Here is a 16,197-nt window from a genome sequence, read left to right on the forward strand (position 1 = left end):
AGCCTATCAGAAGCCGTGCTTTGGTTTTCGAACGTTTTGGAAGTCAAATGGACTTCCGGAACAGATTCTGTTCTCCTTCCATGGTACGACTGTGTTCATTGCAACAAGCCTTAGTTAAGAAAGTAGCTGCCACACACTGGGCTAGCTATATTTTCCAGATTATTTTTTTTTCAAAAGTAGCCTATTGTAATAGTCTGGTCTGGAAGTTACCAGTGCATGGGTGAGGTTTGAAAATATATTTTAGCCACTTCTAGTCACTTAAGTGGAGTCAGAGAAATCATTTTAAATTGTATTTTATTACCTTGTTCCAAATTATAGAAAAACGTGATGTAAATACATGTGCATGCGCACACAAAACACACACCCATACATATCTATAAAATATAAAATATTCAGCAATCAAATATGCATCATCTGTTTCTAACAGGAAGGCAGATTGTTTGTGGCTGAGTATGATAAAGACAATTCTGCACAAGTCTATAAAACTATTTTAAAAAAAAAAAAAAACCTGCATTCCAGTCTGCTGTAATGTATGCAGGTCACTGTTTATGTATTGTAATCAACACTTTAACAGAACCTTTACAGCAGTTCATCTGTTAGCTTCTGGAATGACAAATGGATTCATTACAATAATTGTTTGGCAAGGAATAGCCAAAAACAAAAAAAACCTACCCAAATCGTTTATATGTGATACTTAATATTTTTATAAATGGGTTCCCTGAAGTTTCCTGAACAACAATTGAAAACTATTTCATTTGACCTACAGAATATTACTAGCTTTTAATAATATTTTCTCCATTCTTTCTAAATTCTAAAATTAAATCCATAATTTGCCAAAGACAAGACATTCACTGAATGCAGTTTTAGTTAACACAATGACAAATTATATATTTTGTCCATTTTGCTTTCTGTAATTATGTGCCCAAAAATGTTTACCAAAAACACATTTGTCTATTACTTCACACTCTGTGCAAAATGAATAGCCCTTTAGAATAACTGATGTCACATGCAAAATAAAATACAATAAAAAACAAAGTGAGGGAAACCCTGAGTCAGTAACTTCATTGGCAAGGCTGAATTCTTGCCATACCTTCACGCTGCTAACAAAATAGTTCAGTATTTATCACTCTACAACTGAGAGCAGGGAGGGAGCTGTGCAGTTCCTATTGTAGATAAGTAAGGTGATATTCTATCTGCTTCTGCGGAGCTCAGTATTCAATTTCATTAAAATCGGCAGAATAACCAGAAGACTGCAGTATGGTTTCTCCTGTTTCTAGAGGTGGAGGAAAAGAATATTTGAAGTAGCATACTATTCTAGAGATTATCATTTTAACATGGGCTACTATTGAAAAACAAACACAGTGCAAACTTATACCTGTCTATTTGGAAATGTCACATCAGCTTTAATGGAGCTTACTCCCAGGTAGGAGGGTATAGTATTCCAGCCATAATAATGAAATTCATTCAAATAATGGCCTAGTGGAATTTCAAGCAGTTGGTATCATTTGATAAAAGAATCAGGCGGGATTTGACTTAAGAGGTTCACTCATGCAACAGGACTTTCCCTTTCTCTCCTCCATGCCATGCACCCCCAAATCTGCTTGGAAGGGTTGGGGACGCACCCCACCAACAAGTTGAGGGTATGTTTACATCTACATGGATTCAACACACAAGTGCCACTAGGAGCTGCCTCACTGTACTGCTTTATTTGTAGTTCATATAGTCATCTATCACAAGGAAATGTGGGGGGGGGGACTAGAAATGAAGTGAAGAAGAACTTAAAGTAAATATAATTTACCTTTACAAGGTCCTCTCTGAAATAAAATATCATCAATGGCAATGTCACTTCTTACTGATATTCCACGAACTGCTTCAAATATAATCTGTATTTTTTAAAAAAATACAATTTTTAAAATATTTTTGAAGGTAAAGTTTCCAATAATTTGAAAAGTATATATAGAAGAAATTCTTCAGTCAACTGAAATATTTTTTAGCCATCATGTCATGGACCTAATTAATGCAAAGACTTCCCCATCCACTCCAACCCTCTGTACCCACTGAAAAGTCTCTCTGGAGGGTTTGTGATGTGGGAGGGGGAATTACCCTACTGAATTTTGGGAAACTTCCCACCCCACCCCCCTACTTCAGCATCCACCTCCCACTCCATGTTATTCAGGAAGGTTCTCTGACCCTCCAGTGACCATTGGATGTGCTGGAAGGAAGACAAAAAGCCCCTTACACTGGTTTCCTTCTAGTCACATTAGCTAGGATCCAGGCCAATGTGTTTTAATGAAATCTATTTCTTTATTGCATCCAGAACATTAAACATATTCTCTTAGGACTGCCTGGCAGATAGATACGTTAACTTAAAGAAAAATTCCAATTATTATTACCAGTACTGTAGCTTCTCAGGTACAGTTAAGGCTGTAATCCTATACCCACTTACCAGTGGGACTTGCCTTGGAGCAGGTATGCCTAGGATTGCACCATTAGATCAACATACAGAGCATGTTTACAGAAGCAAGTTCCACTGTGCTTATTTGAACTTTCTCCAAGTTTGCATAGGATTGTATCCCTTCTGCTTCTTCAGCTTTCATATGTGGCTCCAGCCAGGTCTGTATTATAGCAGTATCCCAGGCCTATGAGTAAGTACCATGGAACTCAATGAAGTTTACTTCTGAGCATACAGGTACAAGGATGGCATTGTTGCCAAGAAAGCCCACCTATATTATATGATCAGCTGGTTCAGAGTTATTCACTGTTAACTTGAGTCACCATGTTCCCTTGCTTGGGCCACTCAAAGGTTACTTGCAGACAAGGCCAATCAGGAGAACTGAGCTGAAAAAAATATTTTTGTTCCACTGAGTTATTTTCACTGTGTTGGTTTAAATAGCTAGATGTGTACACGGTTTTCCCCACATTACTTTTAAAAGTGACTACATGGGAACACACCTGGGCCAGTTTGGGACTACAACCCAATGTTACTCAGGCTATTGCTACCTAAATCCATAAAGAAAAAACTGTTACCTTGGCTATGGAACCAAAGCACATAATACTGTACTGGATTTACCTGCATTGCAAAGAGGTAACAATCCTCCTTACCATTAATCCTAAGGTGAAAGTGAAGTGAGTCAAGTAACCCCAATTCTAACAGTGGTTCTTTTCCATTCATTTGAGTTGCTTCAGACTCTGTTGCAAGACTGCAGCATGTGTGTTAGCAACTAAAAGTGAGTTATAGCATGTCATAAACATCCCCCATGGGATCCATTGCTGCAATGTTAACTTACCTGATGAGATCTATCACATGTATATTCTATTTGGCCTCTTAACCATGTGATGCTTTGTTCACCATGCCTTCTCCAGAGGAGGATCTCGTCCTTATCACCATGCTTTTTCATATAAACATTTAATAGCCCTGTTCCAGAGCCATACATGTGATAAAAAAAGGTAAGACACTGATGTCCAACAGTCCGTCGTAATACCCTTGAAACAAGCTGTGTCTTCTGTCCATAGATCATGTTGGATGCCTCTATGTACATGTAATGTCCTTTTTTAAAAGAAAAAGATACGCACCTCCATAAATGCTGTAACGAGTACCCTACCCTTGGGGCTTGTTCTGCATAAGGAGCTAATTTGTCCACAGTTCAGTTAGACTTTCCTGGAGCTGCCTAGTGCACCAAGGCATGGCTTTCTCACAGTGTCGCCATTTCACAATCATCAGTGGCAGCAGTTTTTTATGTTCAAACTACAACTGCATCTAATAATCAACAAATTCATATATTCCTGCCTCTATTGCTACAATTCCACTCTTCTTTGCTACTCATTTTGTCAAGGAAAAAAATTCTCCCCCCTCCTCTTGACCACCCCAGTCAATCCTGAAAGAAATAAGAATTGATAGCAATCTCAGGAGATGGAAAGAGACCAAAAATAGCAAGAACAGCTGTTGGGTGCTATGGATATCGCTGCACAGAATTGCATTAGTTAACAATGTGCTTGAGGATTCTTTGAACTTGGAGAAATATTATTGGGAAGTGTTTTTTTAAGTACCGTATTTTTCGCTCTATAGGGCGCACCGGACCATAGGGCGCACCTAGTTTTTTGGGGGGGAAATAAAGAAAAAAAAATTATTTCGGGCTTTGGGCTGCAGGCTGCTATCCGCAAGCCTGTGGAGCCCGGCAGGCACTCCCGCCGTGCTCTGAAGGCTTGCGGATAGCTGCCTGAAGCCTGGAGAGCGAGAGGGGTCAGTGCGCACCGACCCCTCTCGCTCTCCAGGCTTCAGCGAAAGCCTGCATTTGCTCCATAGGACGCACACACATTTCCCTTTCATTTTTGGAGGGGGGAAATGCGTCCTATAGAGCGAAAAATACGGTAATCTCTATCATATTTTCAACCAAAGTTGAAATTTATTTTTGGCAACAACACAGAATCCATTGAAGATGGTATAAAACCGACTGGGGTACACAGATCGTTAAACAACTACAATTATTTGGTTTCTAAGCTAGTCTTCTGTGACACAATGAAGCTGAGAAAATTGAAAATTTAGGAATCCAAGATCATCTAAATTAAAACACAAGTTTGTGCATCATTTTAAAAATCAGAACTATGAACTGTAGAAATAGCATCTGATGTTGCCTCAGTACTACTTATTACTAATTCTAGTTGTTTTTATACCCATGTTTTAAATATTTTTACTGAAGATACAGTAGAGGCAAAATTGTAGAATTCTGTGAATTATTTCGCTTTGGCTCTCCTGAAGTTTTGATAGAATCTCAACTGGTGGTATGTTATGGGTGCACAAAAAATGGACATCCCAACAGGTTAAAATTGCACTTAAAGGGAAAATATTTTCACAGCTCTATTATCAACCTATTTCTTAGGTTTTCATAATTTGGCCACCTCATAGCTCTCACCAGGCAGACTCTTTGCAAAATGTCAAGGTACTGGAATAAATAATCCAGATTTTATAATGGCTTGAGTGTTCAAGTGTTGTTCTTTTCCTGCCCAGGCTTATTGGAAGTGACTGAAAAAGAAATGAGACTGTCAATAATTTGTTACAGGTCTCTTTTAATGCACAAAGCAACCTACATTGTAAGATCAGTTTTTTGTTTTTTTTTTTGTTTTTTTGTTAATAGGAAAAGAGTAAACCTGTTTAAAGGGGTTTGTCTGGGTTCTTAACTGTGTAAGTCCTCTTTGCAGAATAAGCAACTATGGTTTATTGACCCGTGTACATTATAAAAGAAATGATCCCCTCTAAATACTCTGGAGAGTCCTGCCTTACCTAAAATGTATTGGATAAGAAAACTTTCTGTCTTATTCTCTGATCTTCCATATTTTAGTCAATGCCCTCTAGCTAAAAATTTACAGTTTAACTCACCTACCCCAGAAGTGTGGTCTCCTTTGGGTCCAGTATAAGATGTTGGTGTCTGACCTCTTCTCTTATGCCAACCACTCCGGTTTCTATTTTGCTGAATGAACCCACATTCATTTCGCTCAAAAGTACATTCTCCAGGAAAAGCAGGCAATATATCTGTAACAAAGAATTTACAGAGTTACAGTTCAAAGTAGGTCCAACCCTGTCTGAAATACCACACATATATGGCATCGTGGTTGGAAGTCATCACCAACTTTACCTGTTACCTAAAATTTGCAGTATCCATTAATCTATTTGAATTTGTCAGTTTTAAAAAGCAACACTGATGACACTTTCCAAGGTTTTCTACTTTCTGAAATTATGAAAGCAAAATGGCTTTGGATCCCTTTACATAAAACAGCATTAAACCATAAAACACACCTGCTTTTCACTCTAAAATAAACTTTATGGACAAATAATGTACTTGAGGAAAATGCAGGCCTGACTGAAAATATAGTTTGCCTTGGTCCTGGAGACTTAAGAATATGACCTTAATTATATATTTGCATGGGATTTTTTCCCCTATTCACAGTTTGGATCTCTAATGCCAGTGTGGACATTTTGGAAGTGTTACCCCAGAAAGTAAGCATTACTGACATGGGAGAACTCAAATTGCATCTTGCACAATGCAGAAAGCACAGTTCATTCTGGCCTTCCATAAGTTCCTGCTTTCAGAGCAGACAGGGAGGAAACCCTGTAGGCTCATCTCATGACAAGTGTGATATAATGGGAATTTAATGTGCTAAAGGAAAGCATCCATATTCTTTGTCGCTTCCCTTTGAATACATTTTATTACTCATCAGCAACATCATCCCGCTCTGTGGATGTGGTTATAAGGCAGTTATAAGGCAGGCTTGTGGGACAATGGAGGCAAGGATGCACAGGCCTGTTTCCAGTGTTCCCAGCAACCACTAACATCATTTTCCTGAATGAACTGCTAGCATTAGTGTGAGCTGGCTACTCTTTCTCCGGTGCCCTGGATTCTCCAGAAGATTGCAAGTATTTTGTATTCTATATTTCAGAGCTGGGGAATCTCTGGCGCTCCAGATCTTGCTGGACTACAACACCCTGCATTGCGGACCACTGGCCATGCTGGCTGGGGGCCGAGGAGGGCTCAGTCCAACAATGTCTTAGACAGCCACAGCTTATCTGTTCCCACACTACTTAATTTTAGGTCACTAATAGGAGAGCACCCAGGACAGAGCACGCCTGCATATTCAGGTGTGTTTGGGTGTCCATATGGGTTTAGGCTGGGAATGTGCTTGGTATGGTGAGATTTCCATGCATGTGCTGCTCATGGATTGGGACTGATATGTCACAATACACATATGAGTAAAGCCTGTGAATCCATTTATCATTTCCATATTACTGAGTAAAGGCAGGCTCAGATGCATAGTTATTTGACTTAATTTGTATCTTTACAACTAACTGAGCAATGATAATGTACTGTGGTGAGAAACAGAAATTGAGGATTTAAAAAAAACTACTGTAAACTAAGCTAAAACGCAAATGACTTTACAGTAAGATCAGCAATAAAATATATATTTGAAAACACTGGAGAAGGCAAGGTATAGAATAACTGCAACATGGAGCATATTTTGGAAAATGGGGAAAACCAGGGAGGGAGGGGTGGATGGGAGGTCAAGTTAAATGTAAACTGGAAAATAATGTACCGATAACAATTTGAAATATATAAATAAAATCTTTTTAAAAATTGTGGTATGTTGTGAGATATTCTGAAAGAAAAATATGGAATTAATTAGGGAATTCTATAAGAGACATAATAAGAGATAATTCTTAGAAACCCTGTGGACACCATATGCATATTTAACTTACCAGCTGCTTGACAGCTTCCTAAACTCACTGACACATCATCTAGCGCCACTAGTCCACAATCCCAAAAGCTTCTACACCAGCTCACGAACACCACCTGAAATTTATAGAAAAGATGTTACTTTTTAAATGCTTTTGTTTTATCAGTCCTTGTAGTCTCCTTTTTCTAGGAAGAGAGCTTTCCTGCATTTCTTTTTTAGTGTTCTCTGCTGAAGACATTTGAACAATTTTAGTCTGAAAAGAGAGGCGTTCCTATGTAGTCTCATCTCAGCACAAGCCTATGTTAAGTAACATTTATATTTTTCTGAATGTATGATAAATCCTGACTAGCTCTAGTACAAAATATTCTTTACTATTTACATTTTTAGGCAGTACTTCATCCCAAAGGATCAGACGGCAATAAAATATATCACAACTAGTGATGGGAGGTGCGAATATTCTCCACAAACTAAATTCTAATGTAAGAACCAGTTTTACAACCCACATTTAAAAAATCTAGTAAATAATAAGTCAAGCTGTGATATTGCTAGTGTAAGTAATTTCAACTATATGTAATAGCAGGGGTCAGCAAGGCTTACCTTGTCTGGGCCAGTTCACTCCAGTGGAGATCCCTCGCCTGAGTGCATGCGATTTCTGCCATGTGTGCAGACTTGATTTCCAGTGCTGCAAAAGTGAGTCCCCACGCTGTGCTGTTGGTTTAGCGCAGCGTGTGGGGACTCGCCAAGCAGGCAGCTCAGAGGCCGGTAAAACCACCCCCGTAGGCCGCTTGTGGCCCATGGGCCTTAGGTTGCCGACCCCTGTGTAACAGCCTTCTTTTTATTTTGGTGTGACCTTATTCTTAGCAAATCTATACCCTTGGCCATACAGTGATGTATACACAACATAATTAGAATTCAAAGTTGATGGAAAATATACGGTTAGTGGCAGGCTTAGTGATTAATGTGAGTCTTTCACGTTGAATTTTCAATTTCAAGTTTGGTGCAAAAAATCAAAGAACGTGAATTCACTGCATTGGCCCATTGAATAAAAGTATCTGTACAGATTTTGGTTGCCATCCTAACAAGTTTACCCATGAATAAACATGTTTTTGAATAAACACGGCCTAGGAACCTCATACCTACGGGACCACCTCCGTATGCCCCACGGAGAGCCTCAAGGTCCATAGATAGCAACACCCCAGTGGTCCTGGGCCCTAAGGAAGTGAGATTAGCCTCAACCAGAGCCAGGGCCTTTTCAACTCTGGCTCCGGTCTGGTGGAATGCTCTGCCTCATGAGACCAGGGCCCTGCAGGATCTGATTTCTTTCTGCAGGGCCTGTAAGACAGAGTTGTTCTGCCTGGCCTTTGCCTTGGAGTCAATTTGATTCCCTCCTCCTCCTCCTTTTTTCCTTTCTCCTCCTGTGATGAGGCTGCATTTTAATGTTTTAATGTTGTATTTTAATCTTGTTTTTCAAGTTGTATTCATTCAACTTATTTTTATTATTGGTTGTTAGCCTTGGCTGGGGAGGGCGGGGTATAAATAAAATTTATTATTATATAATTTTCAATGCATTAAAATGAAGATTCTATTTTAAATGAAAATTCTCTAATATTCTCATTAATCAAGAATATTCTCCAAAATATTACCATATTTTTCAGTGTAGATATTTTTTCCTTAGCAATAATAGGCAAAAATAGCGGGTCCTCTTATACACGGATAGCATAGGGGGGGTTGGGCGATTGGTGTCAGCAGCCAGGAGATTGGCAGCTGCAATTCGGCTTGCGATTGGTTGCTGCGGCAAGGTCTGCTGACAATTGGCTGCAACTATGGCAATTGGACGTTGATTTACGGCAGTGTTGAGGCGTGTGTGGTTGCGTCTAGTGGGCAGGAGGGCTTTGAGTGGCAACCATGCATATAATTGGTGGCCATGGCAATGCGTGCAATTTGCAGTGGTGTGCAGGCTGTAGAGCGACTGGCGGTGGTGACCCCCGGTCACAAAATATAGGGGTTGTCTTATACATGGGGGCATATATTATCATAACATCACTAATCACAACATATAAATATTAAAGCCAAAAGTATAAGATTGCAAAGCTTATGGGCAGACAGGTGAAGCAATTATTGGGTCTCCGGAATGGAAATACAGTAAGATGGACACTATACAATTTAACTAGATTAATACATTGGTGTGAGGGGAGCAACCTGATCAATTTTACCCTATACTTAAAAGATGAAACAACTGAAGGAGAAAGGGGGAGTTTCTCCACTCAGATAAATAAAAGATCTTCCATCCGTGGTAAGCCTCTGAACACAAATGGCATGTTATGGGAACACAGCCACCACAGGGAATAATCTAAAGTAGCCTTTACAAGCAGAATAAACATTGCTTCCAGGGCTGGGTTAATGTATTTGGAAACAAAAATTTCTTTTCCATGTACTATCTGAAAGGCAGTAGGCAAGTGAATAATGCAAATTGCATGCCAGACCTTAACAAAAGACCATTTGTTCCCCCTCCTATTTTATAAACCAGAAAGCTAATTCTTTTTTAGGATAATTAGTAGCAGAATTGGCAAATACAGTCATACCTCGGGTTACAGACGCTTCAGGTTGCGTTTTCTCGGGTTACGGACCGCCGAAACCCGGAAGTACCAGAACAGATTACGTCTGGGTTTCGGTGGTTGCGCATGCGCAAAAGCGCTAAATCGCGCTTTGCACATGTGCAGAAGTGCCGGATCGCAACCCACGCGTGCGCAGACACGCAGCTGCGGGTTGTGAATGTGCATCCCACACGGATCACATTCGCAACCCGAGCATCCACTGTAAAGGCCAAAGTCTGCTGGCTGAGACTCCACTGTAGGTAGTAATTCCTCCACTGATACTTGACAGGTTTATGCTTGAAGCAAGAAGCCCTTTTGCAAGAGGCAACAAATACAATTATAAATATGTTTTCTGAACAGCATCTGAACAATCTCTGCAATTATTCTGCTGCTTCATCTATAACAGATGGAACTGAAATCCCTGTGCACCTTGTAAAAACTTTGAATCTGGGTGGGGGCTGTTGAAATGTTGACTTTACATACTTCCATTTGCCATTTCAACTGGTTAATGTATCTTGCAGATGACCTGCCAACATGAATTATTTCTGTTGGCCCTTTGGTAGATACACTTTAAGTCTCCAAGCAAACAGTTCCTCAAAAACTTGCCAATGAACAATCACATGAATTAAATTACAAATTCTCAAGAGGATCTAAATCTGCATAGTCTTTTCAATTTAATGTAGCATGACAGCTGAACAATATCTCACATTTAATCATACTGCATGAAGTACCGTATCTTGCTTTCTGTGATATATTCAACATCAAATGAGAAACTATTGCAACAAATCATTTCCATTCTTACTGAAGCTAATGTAGTGATTTGCCCTTTCATTATGCTTCTTCAGACCCAACACCCTAGCCATTATTTCTTTATTATTACATTTCTATCCCACTTTTCTTCCACAGAGCTCAAGTTGGCACACATGGTTCTCCCCCTCCCCATGTTACCCTCCTGTGGGGCAGGACAGGCTGAGAGGTGGCGACTGTCCCAAGGTCACTCAGTGACCTTCATGCATAGGTGGGGATTTCAGCCATCTTTGTTATTCTTTCATGCCACAGTATCTGAAAACTACGGTGATCTAATGTGTCTTCTCGTTTGATTTTTAAAAAAATCTATGATGTGAGGACAAAATCGGTGAGAGTTTCCAGTTGTTTATCATCTGTACTTTCAAGCTCACGGGGCACAACCAAACAAATCACAAATAGAAACATGAACTGCACGTATGCACACAATGTAGAATAATTTTTAAATATCAGGGTTTCCACTTCTGCAATGATACTGTTTTTCCCTCCACAGAGGTTACATTAAATTATCAGAAAACATGGTTACAATTTGTAAATGTGTTGAGTACACACATTTGTACCTTCCTACAATGGATGAGTCAAAATACTGTAATAGGATCTCTGCTCTGAGCCTCACTGCCAAAGAGGAGGCTAGGAAAGCGGTAGAACTTTGAATTCCAGAAAGAAGAACAGGATTTAGAAGATGAGTTGAGCACAGAAGTATACAGGCCGCTCCATATCATTAATTAAAGTGTTCACAACATAGTCAATATTATTTAATATACACATTTAATAGATTTAATATATTTATTTATTAAGCAAATTTAATCTGTCCCTGGCAGATGCACTGCACGGAAATGCAGGAGAACCCAGTATTTGTGTGTGTAAAAGAGAATCCAGCCCCTGGAATCCCGCCCAGAGAAGATCCAAGTGCACAGAGCAGGAGTCAAAGTGACCCCAAAGGTCCCCTTTCCTTATTAATGTGTGTGTGTGGATGTGAGAGACACTGGAGGGGATCTGAAAAATCTTCCCCTCTCCAATCGAAAAATAGGAGTCCGAGTTTGCTTTCCCCCACCAGACAGGTTTTTCTGCACAGCTGATACCTACCTACCGCAATCTCCCCAAACCCCTGCCGCTCCTTCCCACCCCACTGATCCCCCTTCTCTAGGGCCCAGCCAGACCCTTGACTTGTGCGCACCAAAGACAGTGAGGAGTGCCCCCAACTCCCCACCACCACCACCAGCCCCCGTCCGGGGACGGCTCTCACCTAGCCTTTTGCTCCCTCCTTCCTGACTCTATGGGGTCAGGCGGCTTCCATCTTCAGAGTCTACATTTCCCCTGTGGCAACTGCTACATGAAGCTGCTGAGTGAAGCCATGTAAACATTCCTCCTTTTTAATCTGGTCCTGGTGAGGCAGTAGAAATACTGGACCAATGTCTGATACTAGTATTTCCAGTCCTAGGACGACACTTTAACCATTATACCAGTACTTCTCAAATGTTTTTAAATTGGTTCAACTTGTTACTCATTCTTTCAGGACCCACTTGTCAACCAAGTACCTCAGGTTACATACGCTTCAGGTTACAGACTCCGCTAACCCAGAAATAGTACCTCGGGTTAAGAACTTTGCTTCAGGATGAGAGCAGAAATTGTGCTCCGGCAGCACGACAGCAGCAGGAGGCCCTATTGGCTAAAGTGGTGCTTCAGGTTAAGAACAGTTTCAGGTTAAGTACAGACCTCCAGAAAGAATTAAGTACTTAACCAGAGGTACCACTGTACTGCTTTTGAGACTCCATTTCCCCTTCTGCAACAGAAAATCCAACAATGTCACTTTATTTGTGAGTGAATATAGTGTGGGCAGTATCTATGGGAATAATTTAATTGGGAGTACAGCAGGAAGTGGATAATGACCACATGCTTACAACTGTTTTATTCTTGCTTCATAAGGCTTTGTGTTGGCTTATCAGTGACTTTGTGCTGATACAGGTTTCATACTGATTGTTTTAGTAGATGTTAATTGGTTGTATCTGTATTTCTTGGTTACTGAATTGTAATGTGAATTGTCCAGAAGTCATGGCCGATTGTGTTGTATATAAATGCACCCCAAAATAAAATATAGTCACAGATATCAGATCTCCAGTATCCCATGTTTAAAGTATAATGTGGACAAATTATGCAGATGCTTTTCTGTCCAAGGATAAAAAAGGAACAGCAATTGCAGCACTGAAGAATGAAGGAGAAAAGAGCCCTGAGAGAAAACCAAGGCTGGAGGCTATTCCTGTTGCATCTCCTGTATATTCAAACAGTTACACAGTGCAACAGAAATGGCTACCTGAACAGAAAAATAGGATAGTGATGTGTTTAGCAAGTCCTCAGCATTCAATTAGACTTCCCGTGTCTTAATTTTACAAGTCTGTTTCTTCACTGGTGAAACTATACCTCTTTGATTCTTTTTACAACAGGGAAATATTTTGTCCTAAACAGAAATTATTCTTAGCCTCCCCCTTTCTTACACAGTCACCAACAAGAAAGTGAGGAGAAAAATCAATGTTTTACAATATATTTATGGTATGATAAAATTTTAGGGGGCACACACATAGTGCACTCACATTAGTTTCCAGAAAACTAATCCTTTACCCTTCAGAATTTAGGAAATAGTCCCTGAGAAAATTACACTTTATTTTAGCATACAGAACAATCCCAAATGCCATTTTGGCTCTCCCAATGACTGTAAATATTTCCTCTGCAGAAGGAAATATCTTGTAGAAACTTTCCCAGTACAGTGGTACCTCAGTTTAAGAACAGTCCTGTTTACGAACTCCACAAAACCAGAAGTAGTGTCCTGGTTTGCAAACTTTACCTCGGTCTAAGAACGGAAGCCAAACGGTAGAAGGGCACTGGCAGCGGGAGGCCTCATTAGGGAAAGCACACCTCAGTTTAAGAACGGTTTCGGTTTAAGAACGGACTTCAGGAATGGATTAAGTTTGTAAACCAAGATACCACTGTATTTCTTTTCCGCTTACAAATCCTGTCTTAAGGGCATATTTTGTGTATGAATAGGGTACGCCTGTGACCTGGATTCAAGAATTGAGGAATTTACCAACTCAAAAGAATGCCCCAGACTGGCCAGGTAATGCAATTAGTAGCCATTATCAGGTAGCTTTTATATGCCTGTTGTCTTTGTCCATGGAGTTTTCTTGGCAGGGATACTGGAGTGGCTTGTGCTCACTGGAAGGACAGATCCTGAAGCTGAGGCTCCAATACTTTGGCCACCTCATGAGAAGAGAAGACTCCCTGGAAAAGCCCCTGATATTGGGAAAGATGGAGGGCACAAGGAGAAGGGGACGACAGGACGAGACGGTGGGACAGTGTTCTCAAAGCTAACAGCATGAGTTTGACCAAACTGCGGGAGTCAGTGGAAGACAGGAGTGCCTGGTGTGCTCTGGTCCAGGGGGTCACGAAGAGGCGGACACGACTAAACGACTAAACAACAACATCAGGTAGCTTGTAAGACAGGAGACAAGCTGCACTCTCATATTTCTGTTGTAGATGTGTATGATGTCTTTGGGGTAGGTTTTGGCTAAGGGGTTGGGCAATTTCTAAAGTCTTTAAAAGTTTTTGCACACCTTTGTTTTGGTTCCTCACCTCTTTGCAAGAGAAGGGGAACTCTGCTGCAGCAGGAAATTAAAGATCTTCCCTGCTTTCCTTCTACTGGTTCCTACCTCCATTCATTCTTCTCTGACCAATCATGGACTTGCGCCTTGGGAGGTTGGGATGCAAAAGCCAATCCCAATTTTTTCTACAACAATAGAAAAATTACTGACAGCAGATAATAAAGTTCTGACTTGAGAAACTATTGCAAGAGTACAACATGGAAGTGGTCCCTTTAGAGCAGTTATGGGACAAACCGGTTTCAAGACAGAACTGTCTATGTTTATTATAAATGATCTATTGTTTTTAAGTTGGTACAGTGGTACCTCGGGTTAAAAACTTAATTCCTTCTGGAGGTCCGTTCTTAACCTGAAACTGTTCTTAACCTGTAGCACCACTTTAGCTAATGGGGCCTCCTGCTGCTGCCGCACCACCAGCATGCAATTTCTATTCTCATCCTGAAGCAAAGTTCTTAACCTGAGGTACTATTTCTGGGTTAGCAGAGTCTGTAACCTGAAGCATCTGTAAGCTGAAGCGTCTGTAACCCGAGGTACCACTGTACTGGTGTTTTTACAGCCCCCCGAAATTTGGAACATGCTGGGATCTTCACTGCTTAATCAGGCCTAGATCCCTGTTCCTCCAAAAAGCAACAGTGTTGACTGGACAGGGTAGAATTCCTTAGGAAAACATGTAGTTTAAAAAATCCTAAAGTTTCTGCCCCTTTTCATCCTTGGGCTCCAGCAAAATAACTCTCATGATGGTAGGGATTTTTTTAGCATTAAGTCCTTACTTTGTTGATGGACAGAGAGTGAACTATTAACTACAGATACTCTTATTTTTGTTTTAAGTTGAACTGTTAGCTGTATTTACCGTTAAAAATCTTTATTGATTTATCGCTTATCTGGTTAAACTCAGACTCAAGAGTTTTCTAAGATGGCCAATCACATTTTGTATCCATGGCCTACTTGCTACTTTTCCTGTACAAAATACTCCAGCCAGTAACTGCCTGAAACAGCTAATTCAAACATATCTTGGAAAACCCTACACAGCCTCAGAAACAAGAGTTCTTTCATTCATCCATTACGTAGTTTTGACTCAGAGAACAAATACGTTCACAAAACGCTGCACCAAAAGCTAAAGTATGGACTTCATTTAATATTTGCATGATGTACTCTTTACAGTGTGGAGGAGCATGGAGTAAAATAAGTTGCTAAAAAGTTTTAGAAGGTTTTTCCAACTACAAAAGTTATGTAACCATGACGGTTCTAAAAAGGATGGAATGGAAACATCTGATTCTCTCACTCTATTTGACATTCAAGGATGGCCAAAATACAACTTGGCTGTATAGACTATTTACTATTTCCATAGACAACCAGGAAATCAAAGTTGCATAAATCAACCACAGGCCAGCTCAAACAAGTGCTAGGCATGAAGATTCATGAGAAGGAATAAAGCTGGAGAACAGGAAAATATCAACTGATTTTCATTAAGCTTGCATTGAGATTACAAATGGGACCCGTAAGAAAATGCTGTGCACTAAATTATAAATTCTACATGCTCTTCATTCAATGTAAAAGTTTTGCAACCGCAATCATTCGCTGCCCCCTTTGCTGGTGACATATTATTGTGTACACAGCACTCAAGGTGTGATCTTACTTGTGTGGACCCTTTGTCTCTTCTGTAATGCCTCCTATATTGCACTATATATAACTGGGAAACACTGGCCTGCGAGCACTCCAGTTGGAGAACAGCCTTGACCAAAGGTGTTATGGACTCTGAAGACACTCGAACTCAGGACGCAAGGGAGAAACGTGCTAAGAGGAAGGCACGTTTGGCAAACCCTCACCGGGACCAACTCCCATCCAGAAACCTATGTCCCCACTGTGGAAGGACATGTGGATCCAGAATTGGCCTCCACAGTCACTTACGGACTCACTGTTAAAAC

General features: G+C 40.4%; 1 protein-coding gene across 8 annotated transcripts in view; it reads right to left on the reverse strand.

The window, feature by feature from the left end:
* Positions 1–277: 277 nt before the first annotated feature.
* Positions 278–16,197, reverse strand: part of MAMDC2 (MAM domain containing 2) — an 81,524-nt gene continuing 65,604 nt past the window's right edge. For 4 of the 8 annotated variants that reach the window (XM_083576827.1, XM_083576824.1, XM_083576825.1 and 1 more), the window contains 5 exons: positions 7,247–7,340; positions 5,375–5,527; positions 3,288–3,547; positions 1,799–1,883; positions 497–1,273 (listed from right to left, as the gene is read on the reverse strand). In XM_083576827.1, coding sequence (XP_083432953.1) covers positions 1,209–1,273; positions 1,799–1,883; positions 3,288–3,547; positions 5,375–5,527; positions 7,247–7,340 — 657 coding nt within the window. In that variant the 3' untranslated portion in view covers positions 497–1,208. Of the gene's footprint in view, positions 1,274–1,798; positions 1,884–3,287; positions 3,548–3,583; positions 3,617–4,364; positions 5,021–5,374; positions 5,528–7,246; positions 7,341–16,197 lie in introns of those variants that run through there. The other 4 variants (XR_014539784.1, XR_014539785.1, XM_083576829.1 and 1 more) reach the window with 4 other exon arrangements.

This window comes from Podarcis filfolensis (assembly GCF_964270895.1).
Source record: "Podarcis filfolensis genome assembly, chromosome: 11".
Classification (NCBI taxonomy): Eukaryota; Metazoa; Chordata; class Lepidosauria; order Squamata; family Lacertidae; genus Podarcis; species Podarcis filfolensis.